We start from the raw sequence: 19,295 nt of genomic DNA, 5'->3' as shown, positions 1-19,295 counted from the left end.
ACATGCAAGTAGAGTAGTTCAAGCACTCATGAATCGGCACAATTTAGCTATTAAAGTTTTTTGCTGCAATTAGCTCCGTTTTATGCGCAATTTTCTGTGTCTGTATGTTCGTGATCGATCGTCCCGCTACTCGACAAGTTTATTTGTAGAAGGCCGTGACTGCTATAAATATCACTTCGCTATTATTTTTTTTGTTGTTGTTGTGTTTGTTGCGACCAGTGGAAACTGGTAATTCTTCCGTAACATAGTAGATGTCAAAAACTTCTTCACAGATACCTGACATTGGAGGCCCTGACAATGTTTTTATATTTTCACGACCGCAAAATGTTTTCATGTTCTAATTTGCGGTGCAGAGTATGCTGAGTGCAGGAAATAGGAGAGCATCAAACGGAAATGAGTGGCACGCTTTCGTGCGAGTGGTAACAGAGATTAAAGCTTGTGGTTAGTTTCTAGCAAGTACACTACAGGAGGGATGTAATTAAAAGTTGTATAACTTCAAAAACAGGGCTCGGAAATTTGCTTGTAGGTCCGCCCACTGTTATGTCTTCGCCGGTCCCCCTGGCTTACGTAACACTTTCAACATGCTAGCAAAGCATTTCTGTCAGAGAAGGTGCTCACAGGGTGAATGCTGGTTGAACCGGTTATTGCATGTTGTTAGTTTCAGTCTGTTGTAAATTACGGGAACGATCCCACGCCAACAACATTCCTTAATTTCGAGGGATAATCCCTAATCCGGTAGCTTTTGTGATGGAATTTTTCCCCTCTGTTTTCTACTGACTGGTGTTCAAGTGATTTCCTGAAACACTAAGTCATACTTGTTAGTTGTTCTACGTGAATTGTTCTCGTTACATTCCAAACCGCAAGGGCAGAAACCATTTCTTGAATTTGAAGTACGTAGGAGAAGTTTGGAGGGGGAGGAATAATAATATTTCACTGCACACAGATAACTCCGCTTGTTCAAGCATTGTCATTTTATTGAACTTTGTTATTACGGTCACATTCTATTATGTTTATAAACTAAAAATTAGAAGACATTTAATAGTTTTGTTTCTCCCACGACAACGCTATTCGTGCCAAAGAATACCAGGGATTTTTCTTTTTGTAATTTTTAGGCTAATTTTATGTAGACGTTTAAGAAAAAATGCTTCGTCTTGAATCCGTAGGATTTCATTTTTAAGTAAGAGTTTTCTTGCACGTACATCGTAGATCAATCAAAGCTTGAGCAGTTTCATCTCACGGTTAGGTGAAGCTATTTTTTGTAATTTAAAAAGAGGACGCCAAAATTAAATACTCTGGAATTTTAAGAACTGATAAAACAAATTCATACTCAGCAACCTTAATTTTGGAGATTATCAGAATCATGACAGAAAGCTGCATGCTTAATGAACATGAATGGCTTACGTGTATGCTTGATCATAAAACTTGTAAAATATCCTAGTTGGGGGATACTACAATTGTAGATCTAAACTGGGATAACAAAATACTTGTTGCGGCAACAGTTTATACTAGTTTGACACCAGAAATAAATCATTAAAAACCTTTCGACCGATTAGCTCAGTTGGTAGAGCGTCGGACTACCATGCGGGAGGTCTCGGGTTCGAGCCCCAGACCGGACCAACACTCAGGGTCTTAAAATAACTGAGGAGAATATGCTGCCTTTGCAATGACATCTGCAAATGGTTAGATATTCTAGTCTTCTCGGATAAGGACGATAAACCGTAGGCCCCGTCTCCTGCATCTTCACTGTTATGGTCAGCAGGGGACGTTAAAGAACCCCCACGCTAATCGTAAAGAGCAGGGCACGAAGTTCCCGGTGTTGTGGTCTGGTCTCTGCCCATTGTGCTGTTGAAATGCTCGGAGACATTAGCTGTTAAAGCTACTCTACAATCCGAGGGTAGATAAAGTATCCTACTACTACTACTACTACTACTACTACTACTACTACTACTTTCGAGGTGTTTCGCCTTGCTGTAACTAAAACTGACTTTTAAACTCCATATGATGTCGTCAAGCAATCAGCGCTTAGATTACTTTGGAACAGATTATCGTTCTCGCACCACCATTGCATATCATTCATTCATGTACTTTGAAATACGCCGCGGTTAAACATTGTTATCCGAGATAAAGTCAGCTGAGATGAGGAGGAAATCAATGTAGTTAATAATAACTTTTTCTGCAAGTGTTTTCCTAAGTATCCAAATTCTCAGTCGATATTACCGCCACTCGTGAACATAATATGTTGTTTCAATTTAGACTTATTTTTACCTGGATTAGAGTTTACCTTTTATAGGAAAATATTACTTTTTAAAGTCCGGATAATATTGGCCGGAGTCAATTCATGGCCGTTTCCTTTTTTACTGCGTGTGCGATTGTTGGAAAAATCGAGAACCTTCAGACATTGTTGCCCCACAACTATGGAGGACAATTTTCTCAGCTTCGCCCCAGTTAAGAATCCGAACTATTCTCGGACGCTGTGAGATATCTTTTCATGCCGCTTTTGCAAGTGTAAGAGTATTCTTTTGAGAACATACCAACAGTAAATTCCACCGGCAACACTTTGACAAAACGTTCTTTTTTGGCTGCAGACATAAATATCTTTTTACAAAAATATTGACGCCCCTTTTACTAACCCTTAAGCAATGAAGCATATTTCTTTCCCAGTCATACCAGGTTCCACTCTAGTCGTTCCTCTCATCCTCCTCCATAAAGCTTATATTCACTAAAATATCGCCTCGAAGAGCCAGTAAAGCCCGTCAGCTTTAGACACAAGTCAAAGTGCCCATTTAACGTGTTTTAGCCGAGCACAATAGTTTATCTGATTTAGAACTTTTAGCTATTTAGCTAAATTGTTCGCGAAAGACTACAAGTGTTTGAAGCTCTGTATATTTATCGCGCTTTCCGTCGAGTACTCTCTTGTGAAAGATGACTGGCAATTTCTTTAATTGAAAAGCGCTTGCCTTCCAAACAATTAAAAGCACGTTGTCTACTATTGTCATACACGATTGTGTTGATGTGATAAACTAACGATAACACCTTTGTTCTCTCGCATTACTGCACAAATAAACACGTTATGCTGCGGCACATTTCGTGACGGCAGAATAAGAGGATTCCGACGGAATTTACTCAAGGGGGGTTTAAATAACCTCCTGAAAGTGGCACAACAGTCTTTCAATTAACTGTTGCGAAAACTTCCAAGAGACTCACTCGCTGCTTACATAAACGATTTAAGCCCCGCCACTGCGGTTTCTTGCCTGTTTATCTTTGATCCTACGGGTTACAATTAAAACATTCTTTTGAAGGGCCGCCAAAGGGGTCCCAAGTGGGAATGGACGAGTGAAGCGCCATTGCCTTAATTGCTTTCAGCAAGAAAGCACGGCGTTTTGTACCTCTCAAAGGAAAAACGTTCTCTTTTCGAATCATGCGGTAATAAAAATTCTCGTGTGTTCAAAAACGCGTACCTCTTTAACGCACGCGCTCCAATTTGCGTTTTAATTCAAGCAATTAAACTACTGTAAACCAAAAAACCTCAGGGCATTTCTTTGTAAATATTTGTATTAGATTGCTATCATTGCATAAAGAATTAGCGCCTGCTCCAATGACGTGCGCGAGCCTGTAATTGAAGAGGGCTCGAATTAACTCTGCGGTTCGAACGGTCGTAGACTGTAATAATTGAGCAATTAGCTGTTGCCTTTTTAGTCACCGCGGCCAATCACACATCAGTATGGAAGCTAATCGCTATATAGTCCACCCCTGGAGCACACTTCCATTTATTTCTGGGTTGTCGTTTGCCGTGTCCCGTGGTTTAGGCTCGTTGAGTTCATTCTTTGATTACCGCTCTGTATTGAAGAGCACACGTAGGTTACTCTAGTTCTCATTCAGGAGCTTAAAGACGTATTGCTGAAAGAATTACTAAGAATTGAGTAAAAGGACAACGATTTCGGTTTTTTCTGCGTCGAAAATGGTAAGTTTAAATGCCAAAATATCAATGAGTTTGTAGTTTCTTTGTGAGGCTTATTTATGGCGAGCAGTTTGTGCGAGTTCGTAAGTTTAATCGCATTTAGCAGAAAGCTATTTGTGACTTTTGGAAATACTTATTCAATTAATACGAACCTCTAATTTGTTTTGACTTGACGAAAATGCAGCCACGCCATGGATATGGCAAGCAACCAATAATCGAAAAAGCACATGTAAAAATAATTGTTTTCACGCTAAAACCCCGGGAACTGAAATGACGGTTCTAAAATAGCTAAAACATTTTTTGTTCCATGGTATCGCCGGAGGTCCTCGAGCCGTCAAGCCGCGTCGAAGGCCACCGTTGTTTCAAAACTCGTGGCACTTAAACTATTTGCAAGCAATCCGGGTGTGAACAATGTTTAGAAAACAAATAACACTAATATTTTCCTCTGTTTTGCCCTGCAGTTCCGTGTTTCTACAGCGGCGCTTTTGCTGTCATTCTTGTCAGTTGTGCCCGTTAAATGTTCTATAGATCTAAAGGAATCGGTGGAAGAACTTACGGCCCAGATCAAGCATCTTGCTCACAAAGGATGTTTCTCAAGTGATGCTTTTAAACTTAAAAGGCATTTTCTCCGTGACAGAAACACGACCTGTAACGATGGTACACCGGCGGGGTAAGTAACTACTACAGCCATCAAATACCATTAGGTTCATTAGCTGTTATCGTTTGCGGTGACACTTGTGCCGTTGAAATACTTATCTACGTAATCATCACTATGAGAATCGTACAGCGCTTTCATACGCCTTGCGCGGGCCGAGCTTGGCACTCGGATAGCCTCACAGGGAGAATTCATTCGGATTAGTCATACACTTGTCTGCGGTGCTTTGAAGATCTCAACTGCTATTTTGGGCCTTCCTCGACTTTGTTTCATCTCGAGTATATCGATGTTCAGACAAGGCTTGTTCATGTGAAACTAGCAGTCATAGTTTAGAACTAATACTAGGAAGTGACGCTGAAAACAGCAATCAAATAAATCTCCTAATTCACGATAATAGATACTTAAATTTATTCGTCTAGAGGGGTCCCGCAAAATTAGCTTGACATGTATATTCGTGTCCGAAAAGTATATATCGACACTGAAAAATTACACGTTACAAGATCTGATTTGCCGATATGCTTTGACTTCATTGTGTTGTCTGAGAAAACGTGTATCTCATTCCGGCTTTGCTGTCTAGGGCTATTTCACGTGGTTCCCCTGAGTTCTTAGCCTCTTCCAGGCGTCGCTAAACCTGAGACGGCACCCAGCCACCATTGTGCTCTTTCCTGACCCAAACACTGCCAACTAAAGGGCGAATTTGACACCATAAGAGGCAAAAGTATTTCTCAAACTTGTCAAAACTATGGTAATTTCCTAATTTGGTTGGTGATCGATACTGGACAAAAACGCCCTTCTAAGAAAAAAAGTTCTAAATATTTCTAGGGTGTTACTACACTGATCAGGTTTTCATAAAGGCAAGATAAACAAACATAAAGCAGAACTGACAATGTTCCGGAAGATTCCGTAAGGCTGCTTGATTTGATAAGATGTACATCTGAAGAAACCGAACTGATTTCAGCAGACGTTTGGAGCCAGCGTTTTGCATGAATGTGGTTTTGTCCGGTTCTGTTGCCCCTTGTAACTGAACCGACTGTTCTTTATAGTTTCGACTACACAGCTTATGATGGACATGTTTCAGCTCACATGGACAAAGTGTAGAAAGCTTTTGAGTGCAACCTCGATCTGGCTATATTGAGCCAACGGAGTGTTCTTAAAACGACTATCACCAGAACACTATATTGCTTAAGCTGTTGAAGTGAATAACTACTGACAGCAATTAATTAAGTGAAGTTGATTCTTCTTGCCAATTGGACACATTTCGGTAAAGAGGTTTGATTTCTTGAGCCAGAAAGTTACTCATTTCAGTATATTTAAAAGGGAAACTATGGGAAGAATTGCGAGATTCAGTGAGTGCTGGTCTTACCCGGCCCGAAGTATCACTGAAGACGAACTGTAATCCTTGTTAATTAAGATCCTGAAATTTCAAATTGCTAATACCTTAGGGTTAGCTGGTTAGTTCTTGAGAAGACCAAAGGTCTACTCAATGACAGACGGTATCCAAAATATGCCGCGGATAGTAGCTCTATTGTTGTTTTTTTTGTTTTTCTCCTTTTCAGTTCGTGGATCTTGTGCAGCCTGTACAACTATTGATCAGGCGTTTTCTATAGCGCTGCGCCTGTTGTAATTTTACAACAAAAATCGCTTCTTTTGGATCTAAAAGTTACCATTCCTGCTGGCCTTTTTGTTGTATTGGTCATTATTCGTGTTAGCTATTTGCCACTTGTTGCTCCAGTCATTGCTACCATCGTTTCGTCGACGCCAGTGATTGACGACTTTAAATTCCTCGGAAACACCCCAAAAAATTGTCATAGTTTAGCCTTTAAACAGGCACACGGTACAGTTGGGTTCCTTGTAATCAGAGAAAGAGTTTTCCACTAAAAATGTCAAAGCTTATATCAATATCTTTCCTGTTATCTTTTAATTATTCTCTGCTCTAAATGCTTAAATAGGGTTTGTCCTTTACCAGAATTACGATGGGCATATTTTTTTGATCAAAAGTGAGAGTCAAACCCTTGCACAAGATCATGAGCTGTAAACGATACCTTTGGAAATGGGAGAGCGCGAAATGAATTCATGTTAGGCTTAATTACAAGTATTACAAATGCGCTCTCAATTCATTCATTTGCACCTTGATTGGTTGCACTTAAGTCCTTTTTGTAAGTGCCATTAATAATGTAATTTTAGGACAAAGAAAGCTATTCAAGCATACGCAATCAATTCGACCCTCTCCGTAGACATCTCTAGATCATTAAATCATTTTGCATAGCGGTTGTAGAAAGCTATCGCACATCGTTGAAGACGTAGCGTAGAATGGAAATAGAACTAGAAACAGCGAAGAAAATTCACTGTCGTGGTACGCAATTCTCATAAAATTCATCGCATAATTCAGTCTTCTTTTCCTGTGGAGACGATCTTCCAGGTCATTACCTCTTTTGGCTGATGGCGAGCTCTGTTCAGCAGTGGTTGCTTTCTCAAGGTTGTATTGGCGCCCTCTGGTCGAGTTTCTAGCGATTTTTATGCTTATTTAACTGTCCAAATTAACAAATTTGGTTACAAAAACTGACAAAAAGCGCTTATAAACCTCCTCGTTTTATCTTCCTTTCATGTTTACATGTCAACTGAGATTTCAGAATCCATGTATATAAATAACCAAAAAAGAAATTTCATAGTTTATTCAAATCCTGAAAATATTTGAACTGTTTCACTGCTGAGATAATCTTCACATTTCTGTTTGTTATACTATAATTATAGTGTTCACACTGCTTGTATATCAGGTATGTATATGTCGGTTTTCACGAGTTACACAGTGTACGGATATGTACAACTTTTCTTGTCTTGTCATCTCTGCTTCGTTTCAGATACTATTTGAGGAAAGCTCACGGGAGCAAAAGATGGATTGTGTATCTAGACGGTAAGTAATACTCACAGAGGAACTTAAAAGACTCCGACTATAAAATAGACAACAAAAACAACAACATAACAAATAAAAACTGCTTTTTGCGGGTGGGGGAGCGCTATCGTTAGAGAAAGCCAAGGTGACTCTGCCTGCTTTGCCCCTTCTGTCAAGATTACCCAAGTTTAAATTTCATTTATCCTCCTCCTTCCCACACCCTCTAAAAAGGTTCAAAAGAAGCAAAAGCATCTCGACAGCTTTCATTTAACAGCATAATAAACAGTAATACATGAAAGCGCTCCTCTGAAGCTTTCGTTTGAATGGTTACTCAATAAGGTTTTCAACCACCCACCTTCAAAGTTGGAACCGTCTTACAAGTAAAGTACTTAAGTATTGCTAAATAGCTTTCATTTTGAATAGTCAGACACTAGAATTTTATCTACAGACTTGAAAAGTTAGAACCGTCTTGTAGAGTACTTCTAGAGTACTTCGTCAATTGAAGTATTGCTCAATAGCTTTTATTATCAATGGTCACGCACCCTCAGATTACGTCCACAGATAATTTGGAACTAATTAAGCTTTGACTCTTGTATTTATTTAAAGGTTAATTCAAATTTGAATACATCTTTCTTGCCGACGAGGAGGCACTTGACATTTCGATAGACCCAATTTAGCCGGAATTAAGTCTTTTCTGGTAATTCCTTATCCTTTTCTACCGCAGCCATTGTTTCCACCTACATCAGTGCAGTTAGCAAACGCACCGATCACCGCGTTGACCGGAAATGGTGCTCACATTTGATCACATTAACTAATTCCAAGCAGATTAACAAGTCAGGGGGCAAATACGAGCCTAATGGGATCAACGGTATTATCTGCAAAATGACGAGAAATGTCGTTAAGTCATCCACAGATACTGATATAGAGAGCTTCAATCTGACAAAATGCCCATTTACATGTTACCTTTTTGTACCACAAAGCAGATTTTTCTAGGTCAGACTGGTGCATTTTTGGCCCCTTTTCTTCTATTTCGATTTCGAAACTAAGAGTAAAATAAATTAGTCGCTAACTCAAGAAATGTCAGCTTCTGGTATCGAACAAAAATAACAGAATATTGTGTCTTATAACTCGACCGTCAACGACTAGATTTAATTCTTATTGTCGATCCGATAGAAAATATATTATTAGCTCTCTTTATCTTTTCCTTAATCATCCGAACTCCTTAAAAAGACTCCCTCAGAGTATGTCCTTATTGTCTTTTTGGCATTTTGTAAACCTTTAATTAAATGTTTTGGTCTAATTTGTAAAAAACAACAACAACATCAGTTTGCATGCGGCCTATTCTTTGATTTTCGCGCCAACATTTACGTCTGCCTCCCTGTTTTGAATAAAGTGTGCGGTGAAGCATGTTCTTTAAATAGCGTGAATTGCTCTTTCTCTCAGTGTCTATCTACTTAAATGAATAGTTTGGTTTTTCAAGAAAAGATACATGTTTGAAATCTAGAGGGTTAAAATAAGTAATCCGGCTTGTTGTGCGTAAGGGATATTTGCCTTCTGTTGTCAGTTAGTGTTTCTGTCATTCCAGTATGCAAAGAATATTCCGTAATATCTCCAGTAAGGTGGATAAAAAAGGTATTCTCGGCTGGTTCGCCGGGTTAATTGTTGTGGGATTGTTCCACAACCTTTGCAGATAAATTTGATTGGATTTTCATTCCAGAGGAGCCGTAAAAAAAGCCACAACCTCAAAGCGAAATTGCAGCGCAATTTCTACGAAAACAATGCTGTTTTTTTTTTCCTTATTATATTTCCGGCCACCGTTTTAACACCACACAGGACATTTATTTCACCTAATGAACTTGCGACGCCTTTGTTCTTGTTTTCGTCAAACTAAATGCTAAAATGTTTACTCTTTCATTTGAAAAAATATTTTCAAAAGCAAAGCCGATGTGATTACCCCTGCTGCGTAACGTTTAGCAGCTTTTTAATTCCTCTTCGATTCTTTCTATCTTCTGCTTTTTTTTATCTTAAGGTGGTGAGTTCTGTGACAGTAGCGCATCTTGTGGAAAAAGGTACAGGGACGTGAGACAGCTGATGTCGTCAAGGTCTTGGAATGAAACGAGAATAGGTATAATAAAGATCTAACTACGATCGATGTTTACCGCCTTGAAACACTCTCTTCGTAAATCCGTTTGATTTTGCCGCATGCTCTAAATATGCAGCAGTCTTTTCAACAGTGGGTGTCACAAGTTGACACTGATCCGTTTGATCTTTCTACAGTAGTACGAATGCCCCCCAACCCTCCCTCCCAGCGTACCCACCTCCAATTCAATCTGCAACTACTATGAATTCTCCGTTCTGTTCTCTTTGACTTGTTTATAATGGGGAAGCAGGGATGGTGCAGTCGTAGCTCAGAGATGGCGCAGTGGTCAGAGCGCACGCCCTCCACTAATGTGTCCGGGTTCGATTCCAGCCCGGTGCCATACGTGGGTTGACTTTGTTGTTGGTTCTCGCCTTGCTCTGAGAGCTTTTGTCCCGGTTCTCCAATTTTGCTCCCTCCACAAAAACCAACATCTCCAAATTCCAATTCGACCAGGACAGGGGACGCGCATGAAATCCAGCTAAGGCTGACGTTGCTTCCTCTCAAAATATTTTTGTTTATTCGTTTATTTACTTGTTTCGTGATGTTGCTGTAGATTCCTTGATGATGAGCATGTCCTCGGTCAATTCCTCCCAGCTTCCGACTACTGCCGACCGCGCGGTAATCAAATCGTTGAGCACAGTTCAGACAACGAAACAGCCGGCAGTAGTCGGAAGTTGCGGGGAAGAGCCGCCGAACATTGATTGATGGTAGCGAAAAGCGCATTTGTCGGTTGAACTTTGAATTTTAGAGTACGCATGTTATTGAAAGGCGCAGTAAAATCGCATTATAATCTAAAGAATGTGTCAATGCTTTTTACAACTTTAAACAGATAACAAAAAAAATATAAGTTCAAAAAAAGCTTTAAAACTGTTAGCAAATTGTTGCATACGTTTCTTATCTGGATGTTGGGCATTAACCTTCCTCTGGATTTTGGTCCTCGAAGACTCCTAGCCTCGTGTCTCCAGATGAATTTTTCAGAGACGACAAGGCCTTTGTGATTCCTGGCATTAAGCAGGTTTTGTGAGATTTCAGATCCCCTATGACAGAAAAAGCAGCCTTGCGAGTAGACTAGCGGAGAAGTTGTACTCCTCTTTGTGCTTTGATTTGCCCTCAATCAACAGTTTTCGAACTGTACCCTGGATGTAAAGGAACTGTGTCACGACTGAGTTTAGTCTATGTTATCGCGTTTTGTCAAATACTCGCAAAGAAATTATTTCTATGGATCTAAATGATGAAACCACAGCTTATTTCACATTTATTTCTGTAACAGGCAGTGGGATACTATCAACTGACCCTCATGAAAACCCAAGCTGGTGGAATGCTAACCATGTGTAAGTACCATGTGTACACTCTTTCCAGGCGTTCAGGTCATTGGTACTGCAGAGGAATTTTGTTTTGCTCTATTTACCTCATTAGCTTAAATTCTTCAGTTTCTAATCGAGTAATAAAAATTGAAAGAGCCTAGTACAATGAACTGCCGTGACAAATTTGAGCCCTATGTGTTGATACTCACTTTCTTTGTGTTGCGCGGGGTGTAAAACTGCAATGCTTTCCATCCAGAAATTATGCAGTTTTCGAAAGCCAACATCTCCTTCAATGCTACACCAAAAGAGCTACGATCGCTACAACAAAAGATTGGCGATAGTTGCGATCATATGGAAGCCAATCCTTACCGGCAAACCACAGAATTGACTGATAATATACTCCAGGCTCAGTGCTAAACCTGCAGTACAAAGTAGGAACAAAAAACTTCAAACAAACAAAGAGGATGACTTGAGAACAAACTCCTCTCAATGGACATTAACAACTATCAGAAGCCTACAAACGACCTATTCAAGACATAAACAAAAGCGACGGACTGACTTTAAACAGAATGAGTTAATTTGACTAACAACCGAGACGGACTAGAACCGACCAATGACTGTTGACGAAATTTACACCAGCGAATCTTACAGCCAATACCATCACGGCTAAACTGACCAATCAGTTTCAACGGACCGGACTTGTAACACCATCGACTGACAAACACTTTCAGGTAGACGCTGAAGATGACTTCCGCTCAGTTTGTCCAAAAGTCACCCTCACGAACTACTTATCTTATCATTGTTATTTGTCATCAGGTACGTTCCTTACTGCTCAAGTGACGCCTGGAGTGGCAATGCATCTAAGTGGGAAACAGGAGGTAAGATCGTATGCATTATCAACCTGACATTGATTGTGTTGTTTTCTTAATACTACTGGAGCAAGGAAAGGCTTGGTATACCTAAACAACGTCGCCTCCTCCCCTCCCCTCCCTCTTTTAGACATGAGAATCAAAGACACAGTCAAAGTCTTTGTTTTCTTGCTGTGCGGTGAACAAATAGACCTCTTTAGAAACCAGAAGAAACCTGGGGCAAGGCTCTTCTCGCTGTGGCTTCTGGGACAGTTACTGGAGTCATGACAAAAGACGAGAAGGTTTATTGTCTCCATTAACGATCCCTCAAGTGACTGCGGGATGGGACTCGCCTCATATTGAAAGTACAATCAAAACGAACACATTTCACAGTACCGTGTAAAGGTACATTAGACATGTAACAGAATTGATGGTACCTTCCAACCGTCGTCTGCCTATTGCCTATAGCAAAAGTATCGTACACCAGTTTACCATGTTCAGTGGTTTGCTGGTGTACTTCTATCTCTTGGGTCGGTGAAATTTCGGAACAAAAAGTTTCTTTTTTTCTGTGCTCCAAAACCTTGCATTCTGAAAATTACCAAAATCTCATACACTCACTTTGGCTTAATCTGAGTTAGAAAATACTCAGGGGCTGTTGCCTTACGATTTTTTTAAACACCTTGTCATCAATTTACGTAACTATCCAGGTTTAATTTGGTATTACATAATTCTCGACAAATTAGCATAGTGTCGATCCGAAGGAAAACAAAGTTATGTTGATGTCTTTATCCGAGGAAAAAGTTAAGGCCTGATATGAAAAAAAAAAAATAAGAATGATTATTTTTTCGTGCTTTGCGTTAACCAAGCTGCCTTTTAATGTCAAATACATGCCATTTTTCTTGGAAACAAATTCTCGAGTTTCCCACTAAGTTTTCTTTTTTTCTTTACAGAACGGTTCTCATTTCTTGGAACCAGAATATTGGAAAAGGTCATCGAAGAATTAATGAGAAAGGGACTTGCTGAAGCCAAGCGTCTTCTTCTTGCCGGCAGCAGGTCTTTAAACATTATTTTAACTCATTTTAATTGTCGTTATTAACTTTTTGCAACGTTGCTCCACCATGCAAATAAGGGTCTTACAGTTTGTGTCTCTTTGGCATTTCTTATCTCTGTGTTCAACTCCGTCGATGTTGAAGAACAATGCAAGTGTATTCTGATTACCTTTTTAATCTGTTTTTGATGGCCTGCTGACTGACAAACCAGCGATCCAACCAGCCAAAGGAAAAGTGAGAAAAAAAATATCAAACTTTATCTGTGGCAACAACTGTGTTAAAACCGCGTTTATTATATATTTTGTTCCTCCCCACTACCGTGGAAAGTCGTCAAAAACCTTGCAACTAACTCATGAGCGCATTTCCCCATCCCCCGACATTGAAGGGAGGGGGGGGGGGGGGGGCAAGTGGTCCATATCGCCGGTTTTTATCCCGGTGTGTGTAGCCTTAAGCGAATAGGGTATTTCTACTTCCTCCCCCCCTGATGGGATGCTAGTCCATTGTAGGGCTACCTATAGCATTAAATTCACTGATACCCATTTACACACCTGGGTTAAGAGAGGCACTGTGAGAGTGAATTGTCTTAGATATAGACATGCACATAGCCATTCAGTTTTCTCAGTGGGCAATTTTGTCTAAGGGGGAAATGCGCAATGAGATGAACCCTATGTGAAGCACCAACCCGTTAGCCAAGGCCAGACCACAACACCGGGAACTCCGTGTCCTACTCTGTTGATCTTGCCCAAGAACACAGCACTCCGAACGATCTGAAGTCGAGCGCACTAACCGCTAGGCCACCGCGCCTTCACTAGGGAAGGGGCAGCACTTACCTGGCCACCGCGCCTCCAATAGGGAACGGGGAGCACTTACCAGGAGCACTTACAGTTAGCCCATGTTCGATGTACCAAAATTCTCACGTGGCACCGAGGCTTTCTGCCAGATTTGGCCTTGTTTATATGTATCAAGTCTTTTAGGAACTACCGAGCAAAAGAAATCAAAAGAATCTTAGAAAATTTGCAATTTTGGGAAAAGAGCTTCAGGGCCATTTTAGAATTTTGACATATAGAACATGGGCTATTTCGAGTTTTCGCACGTCTTTTGCCATAATATAAATTTGTCCAGCGTTATACAAGCATGGAAGCGACAAAAACCAGTGAACCAAACAACCAACAAACTGACAAACAAACCGACGAAAAAGCAATCAAATACAAACGAAGAATGGAAAAACGAACAACTAGAAAAACAGGTAAAGGAAGAGCCTTACAAGCGAGTAAGTGAATCTGAGGGTGCCTAAACGAACAAACCAGGAAACGAACATAAATGAACTTAAGGGTAAACTTCAGCGCCACTAACGAGAAATGAGGAATGACATGTAATATTTATTTGACAGTGCTGGTGGTATAGGTGTAATCCTTAACTTGGACAGATTGGCACGAAGAATTAAGATGGCAGGCCTTAAAGTTGAGGTCCGAGGTCTGGCCGATTCTGGGTGGTACTTAGACATGCCAATTCCAGAAACCAACCAGATTCAACAGGGAATGGAGTAAGTAACCACGTGACATGTCGTGTGATCGAAAGTGTTCCTTTGTCCGACCTTGTTTCCAGATCTCTTCACTTAACCAGTCTCCTCTCGGCTTCGCTGCTCCAGTACTCTGCTGCTGGGCGGAACAAAACTATTCACCGGAAAACTTCAGATCATTCAGTTGGATACAAAATAATGGAATTGAATAAATTAATTAATCTATCAACTGGCCAGCCGTTTTATGAGACATATAGTTAAATCAATTCGTCTTGTCTGAGCGCACAGAGGTTACGTTGCTTCCTCTTCTATTTCAGTTATTGGCGGGGTGTAGTTCCGGAAGACTGTGCAAGACGAAATCCTACAAGAAAGTGGAAATGCTATTTCGCTGAGAACGTGTACCGCACAGATAGTAAATCTCCGAAACCCAGTAAGTTATCCTAAAGTTATCTTACTTTTCTAAACTGTTTCTACGTGATCCCCGAGAATAGGGCTTAGAGAGTACCGTAAACTGCCGCTTATAAGCCACCGCCCACCCCCCCCCCCCCCCGCTTAGGAGCCTCCCTCTGCTATAGGCGCATCTACCTGTAAACCAAAAAATATATCCGGTTCTAAGTCCCCCCTCTAGCTTTCCTTTCCATGTACTACGCGTGAATATTGTGTTGGTTGTTTCCTTAAACATAAGTAAACAGCTGTTGTGTTCTGAACATGGTCAAGGCCAAAACGGCGAACCAAAGCATACAGCACTTTCCCTCCCCCCCCCCCTCCTTATATGTCCCTAGTGAGTAGGAGTGACTGATTTACAAACCGAGCGCATCAGACCGAACTCTTGCTCTTTCTCATAACCCTAACCGTGTTGTTTTTAAATTTCACCAGGTCCGTTGTTCGTTTTCCAGTGGCTGTACGACCAAGCACAAATAGCTTGGGTCGTGTCAGGAACTTTTCGAATGCCCGACGATGCCCACAAACAAAAGCATATTCACAAAATTGCTCTCCGACTTGGGTCTGAGTTGAGAAAGTCACTCAATCGCACCAAAGACTTAGCTTGGTAAGTTTTCGACCGGGTTTTTAGAGAGTCCACTATTATTACCGTAGCCTTAGCATGGTAGTCAATGTTTTGAATGTTGTTTCTTTGTTTGTTTGTTTGTTTGTTTGTTTGTTTGTTTGTTTGTTTGTTTGTTTAGAGCACTAATATTAAATTCAGTTTATTCCCGGTAGATGTGAGATGTGATTCGTTAACATTAACATCAAGTTGATCTCATTCGTTCTTGCAGTTCCGTATTTGTTCCATCGTGCATTGCTCACACAATCCTTACGCGGGAGTAAGTATGGTGTTAAGTCGACTCTTGTACTTCAAACATTACTGAAATATTTGTTATGGCTATTTAACTTCGTATTGTTGTTATGGTTAAACCTATCTGCTGAATGGGAGAAACGCTGGCTGTCGTCCTCTCGATTTTTGTACCCCCTTTTTGTTTATACAACCCAGGCTGAATAGGTAGGATGCGCTTTTCAGAGCGTTTAAATGCGTTCTTACACGGGAACACATAACAAGGGACCAGACACGACAGTTAGTTGTCTTGCCCCAGAACATAACACAATGACGCCAGTCAAGACTCATAGCCGGATCACTCCATTCTTTGTCTTCGTCTCGAGGGGGGTGGCTTAAAATTAGTTCCCACAGTTCGCTGGAGAAATTTGAAAACGCAACAATCACCGGCCATTTTCTTTTTTGTATTTGCTATCCTACCTAAAAAAGCATATAGATATTGCCTTTAACACTGTCTAAGCTAGCAAACTAATTATAAGGCAGGTCTAAAACAGGGTATTGATTGAAGAGTCAGCTCTTAAATAGGGTATCGGATTTTTGGTCAAAATCTGCGATTTTGACCTTAAATAGGCCATCAGTAGGGTAAGGGTTTTGGGAATCGGACCGCACACCCCACCCAATTTTTCTGGGAGTAACTTTCCCCTACCCCAGATGAGATTTACGTCTAATGGTGGCTCTTTATCAATTTTGTTCTAATTCACAGTGATTGGCTGAAAGTCGTGGTAGGTGGTAAGAACCTAAATGATGCTATAGACGAATGGTACCAGTCCTCCGGCAAAAGCTTGGCCAGCTGCAGGCCGCTGATTGAAAGCTGTCCTCTGTGGCGTTTTCAGAATTGCGCCAGAACGTGTCCTGCATTAGATAAGTCGTTATTACCGAGTCCACATGGTAGTGGCAAACCAGACTCGGCTTTGCCATCAAGATCGAACCAATGAGACGAGCCCACAAGAATGCGCTTGTAAATCAACCTGGCGTCGTATTACGTAAGCAGTAGGCCGCATTCACGATAGCCGTCACGATGGTCTTAATATTGAAAAATTGTAAATTGCCCTTGTGGCCAGGGGACAGACATCGTAAAGTATTTGTACCAAGAGAGGATGAAGAGAAACAGAATTAATCTCGCATATTAGCCATTTTCTCAAGGTAATCTCTCTCACGTTATTTTTAGATACGGTATCCATAGACATAGACATACACATAGACAGTTTTTTTACTTGGTCGCACATTCCTCCCAGATAACGATACCATATGTGTTACATAGATTTTTCTTGGAACATGAAAATGCGTGTTAAGCCAGTTGGGCTGTCCACTTGAGTAAAGATCGCCTCATATATAGGGTTGACTACTACTAGACGCTTCTTAGATTTCTGAAGCTGAGAGTGACCTAAAAATAACTTGAGAGGAATTATTAAGACTTATGTAATAACAGTATTAACATTCTTATCGAGATAGGTGTTTGTTTTTTAATACTTGTTTGGAATGGTTGCCCATGCTTTACTCTGTCCTCTGGCCTCTCGCATAAATATGTACATGGCGTACATATTTATTAGGCGTTTTTGCATTGTTATACTTTTACATTGCTAAATTTTTTACACTGTTCTGTTTTTTATATTGTTATATTTTTATACAGTGGTACGTCGCTCAGGGCCCCCACCTATATCAGCCTAGTGCTGAATGCGTTACTCTGCTCGAGAAAAAAGCTGACTTTGAGTTTATCGCCGACTAAGTGAGTCAGTCTTCACTTGACTTCTTGCCATGACCCCCTGGGGGTAGTCGGCTTGCGAGAGCCAGTCTACGAAGTTTGTAATATGAATACAATCATGGCGGCTATTGTGAACGTGGAATATAAAATGCTTTTTTTTTTTGGAAACCGAATTGATGAATAATGAAAGCACTAAAAAATACTATCAAGACATAAGCGCGCTGTGGATTGAAAACTAAATTACACGAAAATATGGTTGTTTCGTTTTATTACTCCTTTCTTCTCCAATATGTGAGCATTTTACTTTTTCTCAAAAGATCCGTTAAAAGAATATTGGAATCTATCATAGGAAGACGATTTTGTTGATACGTAGGTAAAATCTCCAAGTTGGTCGTATGAGAATGTCTGAAAAACAGGTTGGGAGAATTTGTAAGTTGACAAGCGAGCGTTAAGATTGTCGAAAAGTGTTTTATTGAAGAAGAACAACGACTTCGTCTTAACAGCTATGACGTGAATTCCTTCAGGGGAAAAAATGTCTTAATTAACATGAAACCAATGAGGTCCTTTTACTTGAGGTCTTCACAGATGTAGTGTAAGTGTTTGACCCGAACCATACCCCCAAAACGGGACACGTCACTCGACATGTCTCAAAGCTAAGTAAAGGATGGACTGCAATCCAATGCCTCAGAGGCGATGCGTCGGAACTAAGCTGAAACCTTCGTTGTATCGTCAATGTTAATTATTATCAATATTGCTTGCCAACTAGAAGCTAATTGATGACTGTATATACATTATTACGACAAGCATAGCACAGGAAATTAAGACCGCCGATTGTATAAAACTGGTTTTCACTCAAGGCCGAATAAAACAAATCAGAGTTCCAACCGAAAAAAAACAACAAACAAACAAAAACAAAAACAAGTAAAACATGTGACCCTTGGCAGGCGCGTGAAAAGTCGCTAGAGCAACTACGTCTAAAAAAAACATTACCTGGCTCTCTTTGGTTAAAACAATTTACACGGGTTTTTACAAACCAATCAAAGCGCTTTCATTCCCATGTGATATCACGCAACTGGCTTCTGCGATTCAAATTCAGTTTGATTTTGTACTTTCCCGCACCTCAGCGGGATCGATTCGGTTCGCTCCTGATCTGCTTCTTCATCTACAATCCGCGGTCTTGTCATCTCTATGTAATCATCAAATATCCTTTCTGAAAACTCGTATGTTTCCTACGATTTCGAGTCCCACTGTACGAATTATAACAGAATCTGCACTGCTATTTATGAAAAACTTAATATTATAAAAGAGCTGTTTAAAAAGCCGAACCCAACCTAGTGGTTCAAATAACGAAACCTCGCTCATTTAGAGTGGTTTTCATTTGGGTGTAGAAACGTAATTGGTATTGCATCAACTACGCTTCACGATTGGCTAAAAGAAGAACGCACCAATTTTTTTCATCCAATCAGATGTAAAACAAAACCAATCGTAACTCGTTCGCACATGTTTTCCCGCGCTTTGCGTCAGCTACATGTAATTACTTCGCGTTTTGATTGGCTCAATGTAATGTTTACGGCCTTCGTGATTGGCTGGAGTGATTACCTTGGTTTTGGTTATACGACACTCAATTGAAAACCGCTCTATTCTCGGCAAATGTTAACTAGTTTGTGTAATAATTTTTGAGGATATTGCACAAAGGCTTTGTAAAACGAGAGATCACTCTTGACTGTACTTCATACTTACACGTATGTATTTGTTACGTCAGGGAAATCTGTGATATATTTGCAACGCATCAAATTTATAAACAACTTTTTATTCCTACAATGTCCTGTTGTCGTGTTTTGATTTTGATGAGATGAGTGATAGCACTAGCATTTTCTTCAAAAAAAAAAATTGAAATCTG

At 40.3% G+C, this 19,295-nt stretch overlaps 2 protein-coding genes across 2 annotated transcripts in view; both read left to right on the top strand.

Moving 5' to 3' along the window:
* Positions 1 to 3,571: 3,571 nt before the first annotated feature.
* LOC145480656 (palmitoleoyl-protein carboxylesterase notum1a-like) lies at positions 3,572 to 18,714 on the top strand. The gene is made up of 12 exons (XM_081458945.1): positions 3,572 to 3,961; positions 4,420 to 4,628; positions 7,472 to 7,524; positions 9,533 to 9,628; positions 10,914 to 10,974; positions 11,764 to 11,825; positions 12,746 to 12,848; positions 14,235 to 14,387; positions 14,681 to 14,793; positions 15,240 to 15,411; positions 15,638 to 15,685; positions 16,397 to 18,714. The coding sequence occupies exons 1-12, from the start codon at positions 3,959 to 3,961 to the stop codon at positions 16,626 to 16,628; spliced, it is 1,305 nt and encodes a 434-aa protein (XP_081315071.1). The 5' UTR covers positions 3,572 to 3,958; the 3' UTR covers positions 16,629 to 18,714.
* Positions 9,199 to 19,295, top strand: part of LOC145480650 (dynein axonemal heavy chain 5-like) — a 175,897-nt gene continuing 165,800 nt past the window's right edge. The window contains exon 1 of the mRNA XM_081458932.1: positions 9,199 to 9,203. The gene's annotated coding sequence lies outside the window, so the exon portion shown is untranslated. The remainder of the gene's footprint in view (positions 9,204 to 19,295) is intronic.

This window comes from Orbicella franksi, chromosome 3 (assembly GCF_964199315.1).
Source record: "Orbicella franksi chromosome 3, jaOrbFran1.1, whole genome shotgun sequence".
Lineage (NCBI taxonomy): Eukaryota > Metazoa > Cnidaria > Anthozoa > Scleractinia > Merulinidae > Orbicella > Orbicella franksi.
Note: the sequence above shows the minus strand (reverse complement) of the source record. Positions and strands in the feature narration are given on the sequence as shown.